The 12,687-nt window shown below is 42.4% G+C and overlaps 1 protein-coding gene across 7 annotated transcripts in view; it reads right to left on the reverse strand.

Moving 5' to 3' along the window:
• RBMS3 (RNA binding motif single stranded interacting protein 3) overlaps positions 1–12,687 on the reverse strand; it is a gene marked incomplete at its 3' end in the record, with an annotated part of 779,945 nt that overhangs the window by 27,805 nt on the left and 739,453 nt on the right. For 6 of the 7 annotated variants that reach the window (XM_082193455.1, XM_082193458.1, XM_082193459.1 and 3 more), the window contains one exon: positions 5,220–5,330. In XM_082193455.1, coding sequence (XP_082049581.1) covers positions 5,220–5,330 — 111 coding nt within the window. Of the gene's footprint in view, positions 1–403; positions 482–5,219; positions 5,331–12,687 lie in introns of those variants that run through there. The other variant, XM_082193457.1, reaches the window with a different exon arrangement.

The raw sequence follows: 12,687 nt of genomic DNA on the forward strand, positions 1-12,687 counted from the left end.
AACACAAGTCTGTATTGTATCATTAGCCTACCCCGTGTTTGTTAGTACACTCCCAGCCAAATTGCTAGCAAGGAAATCCTGAGGAGGGCAGTTTTGGCTGAAACATATGCTATGCTGATTAACAAAATGGTTTGTCAAAGGAAGTGAATGTATGAATGCCTTTTGATAAAAGTAGTTTGCATATTGCAAGCTTTTAAATTAATCTGGGACAGAATGCAGCAGATACTAATGATGCAGAATAGTTCATTACTTTCTGGCTTGTTTGTTGAAAACAGCTTGTTGAAAGGTAGCCAATGGTCCTTTATAGCACCCTCTTGCAGATTTTTAAAGGACAACATTAGAAATGTGAGCACAGTGGAAATTTATTGTTCGTGCTTTGTATCTGCCATAAAATGTGATCCTGTTGAGATAATTACAGTCACATTCTTTTCCTCATCTGGCTGGAGTCATATGGATTGCAGTGCCCGGAAAAGACTCTGCTCTGCAAAACAGAGTAGGGCTTTTCTGAATTATATAGAAACTGGCTCAAAGTAATTAATCCCAAACTATTGATAAAGACTACAGCCTGCTGAGAAAATAATCACAGGGAAAGGGTCAGCGAGCTTCTTGCAGATGTATTAACAGAGAATGCATTTTTGCTTAGAAGGTTCTCCCTGTAGGTCGAAATCTCGAAACATTATTCCTGAAGGCCGTAGTTAAAAAGGGGAGGCCCCATAAAATTCCCTGCGATATTTGGTTATTTTAAGATGTTTGGAATTATTCCATGCTGCTTTTTTATTGGTAGCAGCTCTCAGTCTAAGCTGCAGACTCAGCTCTAGGCTCACTGGCGTGGAAGGGAAGAACCCTGAGTTTAAGGTGAAAATCAGATTCTCAAAAGGTCTCCTTTGGTATACAGAGGAGTGCAACTGCAGCAACATGAGTGTCTCAATCTAACGTATTTATAGAACCTTTCGTTGCTATAAATGGTAGAAGACAGCTTTATGACTTAACTGTATGTGGTTCTGTGCTCAGCTAATGCAAATTTCAGATGTCAGTGAACAACGGCAAGAATAAAGTTCAAGATGGCTACAGAACACAGCTATTTATTTATTTAGTATAACATCTGTGACCAACACCATCCCCTCTAAATGCAATGTTCAAAATGGCAAAGTATATACAACAAAAGTGAGTTTAGGAGGCTTTTAGAGGTTGATGGGTTAAGTTAGAAGTTATGAAAGGACAATCAAAGAAATATTTAAACATTTCAGTATGGTATGGTATGGTATGGTATGGTATGGTATGGTATGGTATGGTATGGTATGGTGTAGTGTGTAGTGTAGTGTAGTGTAGCATAGATTAGTATAGTATAAAAGTATTTATTTGTAGAATATGGGCAGATATCTCTTCAAAATCAAGCATTGCTAGGAGTTATTTCTTTTTGTTTTTCAGTGTATTTCTTACCAATTAAAAATTGGGTGTGGCGCAAACGAATTTTTATTTTGAAAGTGTTGCCTGGAGAAAAATGTTTGAGTACCACTGGGTTAAGTCATTTTCATGATGTCAATTACGTAACTGTCGTAAGCATGTGAGTTATCTTTCACTGTAGGTTAACTGAAAAGTAGTGATTTATAGTGGACAGAATTTGTTAAAAGTAATTGTACTATGTGACACTTAGAGCACTTTGTGAAGACTCAATCGAATGCACAGGCAAAGCGACTCACAGGTCTGGACAGCACTACCTTAGAACTGGCTAAGGATACAACAACTTCTCTTCTGTCAACTCTAAGTTCCACCTCAGCCATGACACTGGTGCTTCAACCATTGACCTGCCCTGCACAGCTGTAGAGATGCACAATCCCTGCCCCTGAGAAATGTAATCAAAGTTCCATTTTCACTTCCCTGAACTTTCACAGAAATTCACCCATGTTGGGATTCGCAAAATTCACATGAGTATTTTTCTTTAGGCAAAATTTGGTGGCGAATCTACCTCTCAGTTCCTGTTAGGCCTAGGTTGATGTGAGATAGAGAGGAGAGAAACATCATTTCAGCAGTAGCACAAATAGTTGGTAGAGCATGATGCTCTTAATCGTGGGGTGTGGGTATGAGCCGCACGCTGGGCAAAAAGACCCTGCCTTGCAGGGATGTTGGGCTAAGGGACCACTGGGATCCCTTCCAACTCTACAATTCTGTAGAATACTGCTGGAGATATACTCCTGAGAAATACTCTGCACTGCTGTAGTTAAGAGCGACTCTTACAGAGCATGTTGTCAAATGTTAATTAAGCTTTTATCTGCACAGGGTTGGTGGACCAAACTACAGTGGTGCCTCGCAAGACGAAAAGAATCCGTTCCGCGAGTCTCTTCGTCTTGCGGTTTTTTCGTCTTGCGAAGCAAGCCCATTAGTGGCTTAGCGGATCAGCGGCTTAGCGGCTTGGGAAAAAGGGGGGAGGGAAAAAACCCCGCAGGAACTCGCAAGACATTTTCGTCTTGCGAAGCAAGCCCATAGGAAATTCGTTTTGCGAAGCACCTCCAAAACAGAAAACCCTTTCGTCTAGCGAGTTTTCCGTCTTGCGAGGCATTCGTCTTGCGGGGCACCACTGTAGAATGAAAATGAAGGAAGGAAGGAATGAATGAATAGCAGCGGGCGGCAAAGGGAAGAATCTAATAGGTACTTGTGGGGTTTGACCAAACACCCTCTCCTGAAGCTGCTATTTAACCCACAGGGTAGTGGCGCCCGCCGTGTGTAACGCCCTCCCAGCAGATGTCAAAGAAATTAACAACTATCTGATGTTTAGAAGACATCTGAAGGCAGCCCTGTTTAGGGAAGTTTTTAACGACTGATGTTTTAATGTATTTTAATCTTTCGTTGGAAGCCACACAGGGTGGCTGGGGAAACCCAGCCAAATGGGCGGGGTATAAATAAATTATTATTATTATTATTACTACTACTACAGGGGAGTGGCTCCTTTCATCACACATTTCCTGTCCTTCACTTTTGTGTTCAAGTTACTGGCGAAACCATATTAGCCGATAATCAAAACTATTGTACAAGTTGGCAATTAAAAACACACACCCTGCAACCTCTATGCCAGGCATAGGCAAACTCGGCCCTCCAGATGTTTTGGGACTACAACTCCCATCATCCCTAGCTAACAGGACCAGTGGTCAGGGATGATGGGAGTTGTAGTCCCAAAATTTTCTGGAGGGCCGGGTTTGTCTATGCCTGCTCTACGCTTAATAAATTCTCAGCTCTCCAATGTAATATCTGTATAAAAGCTTACTAGCCACTGCAGCATCCCTCAAGTCAATAAACTGAATGTGTGAAGGCGAAACGAGAAGTAGGGGAAATGCTCAAGACCCACTTCTGTTGCCTGTATTTCCTGACTTGAAGCGTTTAAAGGAAATTAAAACTACCACTTCTATCTAAACAAATGGAATGCTTCTTTCACATCTTGAAACGATTTTAATACTTCTAAATAGTAGACCTTCCAATAAAGAATTTGGGGTTAGAATTTAATGCCATCATTAAAATTTACACAGCAGCGTATCCCAGAAAGAAGTTAATATACAGCATGCAACAAGCACTGCATTTTGAAATATGCGTGTAATATGTAAAAAAAAACTTTTGGTCCAGATTTCTATATATGGACATATAAATATGGAACTCTTTGAAGTGGCCTTCAGAACTCCTTATAACATGCTTTACTACAAATGGTTTAGGATGACTGCTGCATGGCTTACGGTTGCAATGTATTGCAAGATGCAGACTTGTTTGTGATCCGGAACTCACCAAAACCCTGAAAGGTATTTTATATAATAGACTTTTTATTTCTATTCTTTGAATATCATATTGTTGTTTTATTGCTATGGCTGATGCAAATAAAGATTCATTCATCTGGAACTCACAACTCTGGAACTTGTTAACGAACGAACTGACAACGCATGTACGAAAGACTCGAAAAGACAAGAAAATCACTACGTTTATGACTGACACACACACACACACACACACACACCACATAAAGAAAAAATACATTTTTGTTTTTAGTTAAAAGAAATCTTCATCTGTAAACATAAATATTCTGAATCAAATCTTATAGGCTGGAAAGAGGCAAAATAAAGGCAGAAAATTGTCTTAGCAGTGATGTTTATTGTTTTCTGCTGTTGTCTTACCGATTATTGTTTTTTATGATCTACTTAAACAATTTATGGGTGGTGTGTGTGTGTGTGTCTATAACATACTTTTTACTTCATGATTGTATCATATTTTGAATGGAGGTACATGGTGTTCTAAATTCATGACACAACCTAGGCCTCACAGTAAGAATGAAATTGTAACATAAGCTAAGATAATGTGAGAGGGAGTTCTGTAACTGGTTACACTGGAAATGTCATTTCTGATTATTATACTTACTAATTCTTGACTGAAAAACTCTAACGCAAAGCATGACTTAGCGTGAACAAGTAAAAATTTGGATTCCCAAAGCAAATATAGTAGCTGGAATGTTCCTCTCTTGGTTTTTTTGCTATGGTACTATCCAGGTTTAGTTTAGTGTTATGTCCAAACCCAATTTTATGGTTTGACTCCCCCAAACCATGAGTGGTAAACCAAAAACATACTCTGTTCACAACCTGTGGTTTGTCTGGGATGAGACAAATCATGAACCTGGATTTGGATGTAAACTAAACTATGGCTTAGCCCTAGGTAGCGTCACAGCAGCAGAACTAGACGGGGAGGAACGATTTTCACTCAGGGAATCCACATGGTTGCATTACTTGTCAACTGGATACTTCTACATTAGAAGAATTATTATTAACCAAATATTGAAAAATTCCCAAGCATCATCAAGATTTCTGCATGTTTTTGCCTGGGGGAGGAATAGCAGTGTCTGCAAATGATTTTAGTCAAGAAAATTATAGGGAGGGGAGATGTTTTCTTTTCTAAAAAAGAAACATATTGGGTTCAGCTAGTTTTTTAATTTTATTATTAAAATGGACGTTCCTATGAATTGCTCTCCAATGTTACATCAAGTAGAAATTTTACTTTGTTCTCTTCATTTGACGTCATACTGCAATTAGAAATTTATTTTTTAAAATGCTATAGAAAGACACAAGTTTTTTTAGCTATGGAAATGTTCTAGTATTAAATATAAACATATTGACTAACTGGAAAACGACCTTGAGATTCTAGAAAGTAGTAAAAAAGAGAGAGAGAATTTGAAGCATATTATTTAAGCTTACCGTTCCTGTTGTGCCCAAAGAAAGGTGGTTCATCTGTTGTGTCAGGGGGCCCATCATACTTGCTGGCTGCATGGACATTGTGTGGTCCATTGTTGGCGTTAACACAGCACCCTACAAACATACATAGGTTCTATCACAATGTTTACTTCAATTTCATATTTAACGACCCAAAACAAAATGCACCACATAAAACACATCTGATTCACACAAATGACTAGAGACAGGGTGAGGGCTAAGAGAGGGAACCCACCAGATTTTGGAGCACCACTAAAGAGCAGCAAATTGTCAAATATTCAGTTTATTATTATTTTAACCAATATGGGGAGCACTTGGCTTTTCTGCCAAAATCTTTCATCGAAGGGTTTCTTTTTAATCAACCTGAGTTACCGTCACAACTAAAGCCAGAATGCAAAATGAGAGAGCAACATTACTGTTGCTTCAGGAATTATTGTTCTTGTTGTTAAATTGAATTTGTATACCGCCCTATTCCCACAGGTCTCAGGGAGGTTCACAAGCTAAAATCACAATATAAGAAACACAAAATACATAATCAAAACAAAAACAAACAACTCAATAACCCCCTCCAACACATTTATTTATTTATACACTGCTATTTCATAAAATGCATCAAAGCTGTTTACAACAAAAATACACAAAACGTTGACACCACTGCAAGCCTATTATATCCCAGTTCCTGAATTATATGCCAGCTCCTAATACATGCCATATTTGGCTTCCTACTCTTTACAAAGAAATAAGCATAGGTGTGTAAACACCAGAGGAAACCAAATGCTCCTTACCTAACCTTTAGAATAGCCTTTGTAAAACAATCTCATTCAATACTATTCTCCACAAATGCCCCTCTTTCTTTTCATATAAAAACTCAGTGGTACCACTTAGCAAGGCAATTAGTATATTTTTCCAGGTGCAAGAATGTACCCTCATGAATGGCATTTTTCGGTTTCTTGAAGGATCCCACATTGTTACAAATTATTAAAATACACAGAGCACATGCGGGACTCATGTAAAGACATGTATACATGCAGTTAGACTGTTCACATTAATTCTTGAATAGATAGCTTTCCCTGCTTTTCAAACTCTGGATAAGTGCAACGCCCTGTATGCTGCACAGGATCTGACCACAGTCTATAACAGCCTTGGCCCAGTATACCTGAAGGAGCGTCTCCACCCACATCGTTCAGCCTGGACACTGAGATCCAGCTCAGAGGGCCTTTGGCAGTTCCCTCACTGCGAGACATGAAGCTACAGGGAACCAGGCAGAGGGCCTTCTTGGTAGTGGCACTCGCCCTGTGGAACACCCTCCCATCAGATGTCAAGGAAATAAAGAACTGCCTTAATCCACAGAGCCTAGGGCTTGCCGATCAGAAGGTTGACGGTTCGAACCCCCACAACGGGGTGAACTCCCATTGCTCTGTCCCTGTTCCTGCCAACCTAACAGTTCGAAAGCACGTCAAAGTGCAAGTAGATAAAAAGTACCGCTCTGGCAGGAAGGTAAACGGCGTTTCTGTGCGCTGCACTGGTTCGCCAGAAGCAGCTTAGTCATGCTGGCCACATGACCCGGCTCCCTCGGCTAATAAAGCGAGATGAGCGCCGCAACCACAGAGTTGTCTGTGACTGCACCTAATGGTCAGGGGTCCCTTTACCTTTACCTTTACTCTTAGAAAACATCTGAAAACAGCCCTGTTTAGGGAAGTTTTAAATGTTTGGTGTTTTATTGTGTTTTTAATATCCTGTTGGATATTAAACCCAACTAGGTGGGTGGGGTATAAATAATAAATTATTATTATTATAAAAGAATGTGCACAAGGTGTTACATTGCATATAGGGGGAGAGAGGTGATAGCTATGGGATGATGAACAAGAGGAATAACTGATTGTGTTAGGCAGAGCACACATAATAAGCCTATGGTAGGAAAGAGGGAAAATTTCTTACCCATCTACAAAACTTGCTACGCTAGAATGAATTCCTCCACCTGCGCTCATCCATTAGAGTTTAGACATCAGTTCTATACAAAAAAGAGAGGCCACACAGACCATCATACGGTTCTTCAAAGATACCACAGAGCTCTGCATCTTGTTAGAGTTAAGAGCCTCAATTAATACACAAATCTGCTTTGCCAACAGAAGAAGAAACCCACAGATGAGATCCAGAGGTGAGTGACATGGGCTTGTTTATTTTCCTCAAGAGACTGAGAACATAATATTCCTGGCTGGCTAAAGGCTCTTTGAAGACATGAAAGTCATGCATGTGGTAGGCATTCACCTTTCTGCCAACTCCATTACAATAACGTCAAACACCAAGGGACTGACTGATGTTCAGAACAGCATCACTACTACAACCTATTGCAGCACCTGTGATTTACAGGCAGACATGCTATTCTCGACACAAGACACTGAGGTAGATCGTTTGGGGGGGGGAAGCTGGCTGGCTGGCAGGGGGGCAATGTCTGCAATATGTTAAGCCTCTGAAGTCTGAATGGCTCACAGCACACCATTTTGCAAGTGTCACCAGGCTTATTAAGGTGAATGTTACCCATTTCCTGCCAAGAAAAGAGCACATTAACTGTTTGATGCAAAGCTCTCTGTATGAACCCCGTTCCCTCCAAGTCTGAGGTCTGCTAAATAACTGCTGCTTCAGGGACTGTATTATGTGGACACAGTGATATTTTTCTAGAAAAAGAGGTGCCAGAACTGAGCCTTGTTCTCTGATAATGGCAAGGGCACCCACCTGAGAGGTGCCAGAACTGAGTTGTAGTGGATTCTGGCTGGAAAAAAAACCTGTGTGGATGACAGATTGATCTTCACAAGAATGAGGGTTCAGAGTAGTGGGTCCTCCATATGCTGTCCATTTCCACAAACCCTCATTTCATTTCCAAAACAGGCGATTATCACGCCATTATTCCATTCTGCTTTTCGAAGTTAGTCCCTGATAGATTATTTTCTGCAGCTCTTGTTACTTTAATTAATGGTTTGTCTTATTTACAATTATATTAATTCCTATGTGTGGTTGTTAGATAGTATTGATCTCCTTGGCAGCAGTTTTTGAAAAGCAACCCAGAAATACAGAATGAATGCTCTCTTCTTTGGAATGTCATCTCTACAAACAATATTTTTTTAAAACACAGTGTCCTGTTCTGATTTGATTATTATGAACTTTTCGGTGATCTTCTGAATGAAGATCCTTTCACCACGAACGATAACCCTGTTGCTTATTCTTCTTTCAAAAAAATGATTTCCAGGGTTTGAGGCAATACCATGCAATATCCTTTATCTAAAGGAGACTGTAATTTTCTTGGACGTTCAACGTAGCCTGAGAATACAAACCATCTTCAGAATTGAGCGCTTGCAATTGTCTTGGAATATGTGTTGCTCAGACTCAGCTCTCCTGCATTAGTTATCAAAATGATTCAGAAAGATGGGAAATGAGAGTAATCTGGAGGCACTCTTCATACATTGTGCCCTAAGGCCAAGATAAATTTGTTTGTTGAATTTTTACACACACACACACACACACAGAGAGAGAGAGAGAGAGAGAGAGAGAGAGAACAGTTTCTTCTCCTACCTCTCACAATCACCTATCAAAGAGAGCCAGTGTGGTGTAGTGGTTAAGAGCGGTAGTCACGTAATCTGGGAAACCGGGTTCGTGTCTCCGCTCCTCCACATGCAGCTGCTGGGTGACCTTGGGCCAGTCACACTTCTGTGAAGTCTCTCAGCCCCACTCACCTCACAGAGTGTTTGTTGTGGGGGAGGAAGGGAAAGGAGAATGTTAGCCGCTTTGAGACTCCTGAAGGGGAGTGAAAGGCGGGATATCAAATCCAAACTCTTCTTCTTCTTCTTCTTCTTCATCACTGACAGATAACCTTACTGCCAGTGGCAGCTGCTGCCCTTTGGCACTGCTGGGGTCAGAGGGCAGGTTGGCTAACAGCAGGAAGAGCCAGGGGTCACAACAGGTGGAGCTAATGGTAGACAGATCCAGCTAATTCTGGTGCTCTTCCTATTACCCTCTTCCCTTGCACAGACACAAAGGACCCCTCTTTTTGCAGAAAAAGAAGGAAACAAAGATATACACATGCAAATACACACAAACACCAGTTCCATATCATATCGTATGCAGATGATCAATTTATGGCCTGTAGCCATAAGAAATATTTGACTGTCAGAGGTGGCTGCAGCAATTAATTTCCGAAGTCCCCATGGAAAGCAAGAGGGGGAAAGTGTGTGTGTGTGTGTACATGCGCAGGAGAAGAGAGTGGAAACCCGGTTCGATTGTGTAAATTAAGGACACAGCTCATCAACGGCAGGCAAGAAAGGGCCGTCTTAAGCATATCCGGTGCCGTGGTACAAAGATCCTTCTGGCACCCACCCCCGGCAACTCCAAAACAAGGGAGGGGCGGTGGAAAATGTCCTCTGCCTCCCCCACCGCCCCGATCCCTGGCATGGTGGCGATGATCAAGCAGGAAAATGTGCTGGTGGACATCTCTCCGGCATTGGGGCGCCCGGGAAGGCTGAGCACTGCCTTTCGCCAGGAAGAAAGAGGACAATGACCGGGAGAAGGGCCGTCTTTAGCAGATGCAGAGGCTTGGGAGGGAAGCTGCGTGCCCGCCAGCCATATAGTTGGCGGGGCACAGCTCGCGGGCATGCAGGGAAAGGAGAGGCTGCCAGCAAAGCCGCACAGCTTCCCCCCTCGCTAGGGCGTCCCTGAGAGGCTGGCGCCCTGGCGCAACGAACCACTAAGACCAATGGGAAAGACGGCTCTAGGCAAGAACAACTTTTGCTGGTTAACTAGTGCAAATCCAAGCCACTGATCAGGTGGCACATCAGAAATAACAATCCCTTATATCGCGATATACTGCCACCATTCTTTTAGTGCCACTAACAACATCCTCTTATAAGTACTGTCATGATACCAAAGTCCAGAAGCCTTTTGTGCTACAACCTGCGGAACAGTGCTAGCAGCCATCTTCCTTCTGATCACAGTTCTCTGGATACCACCCACACAAAAAATATTTACTTGGGCAATTCATATACTGCTCAATTAACAACCGTTTCTAAGCAGCGTACAAGAAACTCAGCACAATGCAAATAAATATCAGTTAACGTTATAAAATCATAATCCTATTAAAATGTCTTCTGGAAAATAATAATAATAAAGGATTCAGAAGGTGCTAAAAGTTCAACAGGGAGGGGAACAGTTTGACCTGGGGTAGCTCAGTTGGTAGAGCATGAGACCCTTAACCTCAGAGTCGTGGGTTCAAGCCCCATGGGGGGCAAAAATATTACTGCATTGCAGGGGGTTGGACTAGATGACCCCCGGGGTCCCTTCCAACTCTACAATCCTATGACCTCAACTGGAATGAGGTTCCATAAAATTGAGCCGACAGGGCAACACACAGCTTCTGGTGGATATAAGCTGAGTATCTGAGCCATGGGGGGCCACTAGCAGTTACCTGAGGTTGAGGTTAAGCAGCATATATAAATCCAGGGAATATTTGAAGGTTGTTCTCAATCATTGTTTTTGCTTTCTTTTTAGCCCTTTACAAAATAAAAAAACTGATTTGGGGTAACTTTATGTTTCATTAACAATCCACTCTCAATGTTAACAAAATTAAACTGTGTGCAGCAAGGGGAACTGGATATTGACTCTTAGCTATTAAAAGCTCTTCGTGATGAGCAAGCCTGCCACCCTAATTCAGTTCATAACTGGGTATGGCAAACTGAGTTCTTCCCTTCTCCCTACTGCTCCTGAAAAAGATATAGCTCGATCAACTGGAAATCCCTGTATAACTGCCCAAATCCCCTCCACCATCCACGAACCCTCAGTATTCCTGGAAAACTACCGTATTTTTCGCCCTATAGGACGCACTTTTCCCCCTCCAAAAATGAAGGGGAAATGTGTGTGCGTCCTATGGGGCGAATGCAGGCTTTCGCTGAAGCCTGGAGAGTGAGAGGGGTCAGTGCGCACCGACCCCTCTCGCTCTCCAGGCTTCGCGGACCTCTCCGCACGCAGTGGGAGCCCGTCGCTGGGCTCCCGCCGCTTGCAGAGAGTTGCCTGCATGCTGAAGCCTGCGTGCGCTGAGGTCAGCGCGTCAAGGCTTCACGGACCTCTCCGCAAGCAGCAGGAGCCAGCGCCGGGCTCCTACGGCTTGCAGAGAGCTGCCTGTTTGGGGGCTGGGGTCGGGGGAAGCTCGGGCTTCCCCCGCCCCAGCCCCGTGCCTGGGGGGGGAAATATTTTTTTTCCCTTTATTTCCCCCCCAAAAAAAACTAGGTGCACCTTATGGGATGGTGCGTCCTATAGGGCGAAAAATACGGTATGTTTCTCAGAACGAAGAGTGTTTAGGTTGTTTGTTGAAAAGTAAAAAAAGAAAAGGAAAAAAGTTCTAACTCTTAATTTAATTCCTTTGTACCGAATACAAGCATATTGAGTCAAAAACTTCCCAAATCCAGAGTATAATTCTTGCCTTCAAATATCCCATACACATTATATACTGTGCTGAAAATACGGTGCTAATATTTTCATATTAAAATGAAAAGTCATTCCATGCAAGCAAATTCATATTTTTTCCCTATTTCTGCCCCGAAGAATTTTTCTCCAAGAAGTTGTTGAAAATATCTTCATACTTTGCTGCTGGGGTGTGCAATCTGACCCATAATTATGCACACGATAAATGCAGCAAGACTAATCACTCTTTCAGAAGATAAATGTGTTCAATTACATGATAAAGTTTCACAGCTACCAAAATGTTTGCCAGAGTATGGGAATATAGCCTAATAATTATCACACTTAGTGCATCCTGATGTAAAGAAGTTGGACTTCTCCTATAAGGTTGTTTCCTACCGTTAGTTGGAGGTGACTTTGTCCCACCCTGACACTTCATGGTATCTGCTCCTCTCCATGTGGCCCGTTTTGAACCAGCAGCATCAGTAGGATTACCGTATGGTATCACTGAGGTGCTGGGCCACTTGGAAATGTGGGGACGCGGTTTGGCTTTTGCCTGTGCCTTCCCGCAGAGGACCTTAAGGTCCATGAATAACCATAGTTTAGAGGTCCCTATGAAAGTCAGACTATCCTCCACCAGGGCCAGGGCCTTTTCAGTGATGGCTCCGACCTGGTGGAATGCACTGTCCCATGAAACTAGGGCCCTTCAGGATTTAACCTCCTTCCATCGGGCCTGGCCTTTAATTTGAATTCAAGCTGATCTTTTATTTCCCTTCTCTTCCCTCCCCCGCCCCTTTTATGAAGATCACCCACTCTGAGACCCCACAGCTAATTCTCCTCTGACCTCCTTGCTGGCCCAAGTAGGACCAATTCAGCCAGCTAGCCCTGGGGATTATCTAATTGGGGTTTTTATTGTTATTCATGTTTTTATACTGTATTTTATGCTGTTTTTATAACTAAGTGTTTAAATTTGTTGTTAGCCGCCCTGAGCCCGGTTTTTGAACTGGGAAGG

The sequence above is a fragment of the Podarcis vaucheri genome (genome assembly GCF_965113315.1).
Source record: "Podarcis vaucheri genome assembly, chromosome: 12".
NCBI lineage: Eukaryota > Metazoa > Chordata > Lepidosauria > Squamata > Lacertidae > Podarcis > Podarcis vaucheri.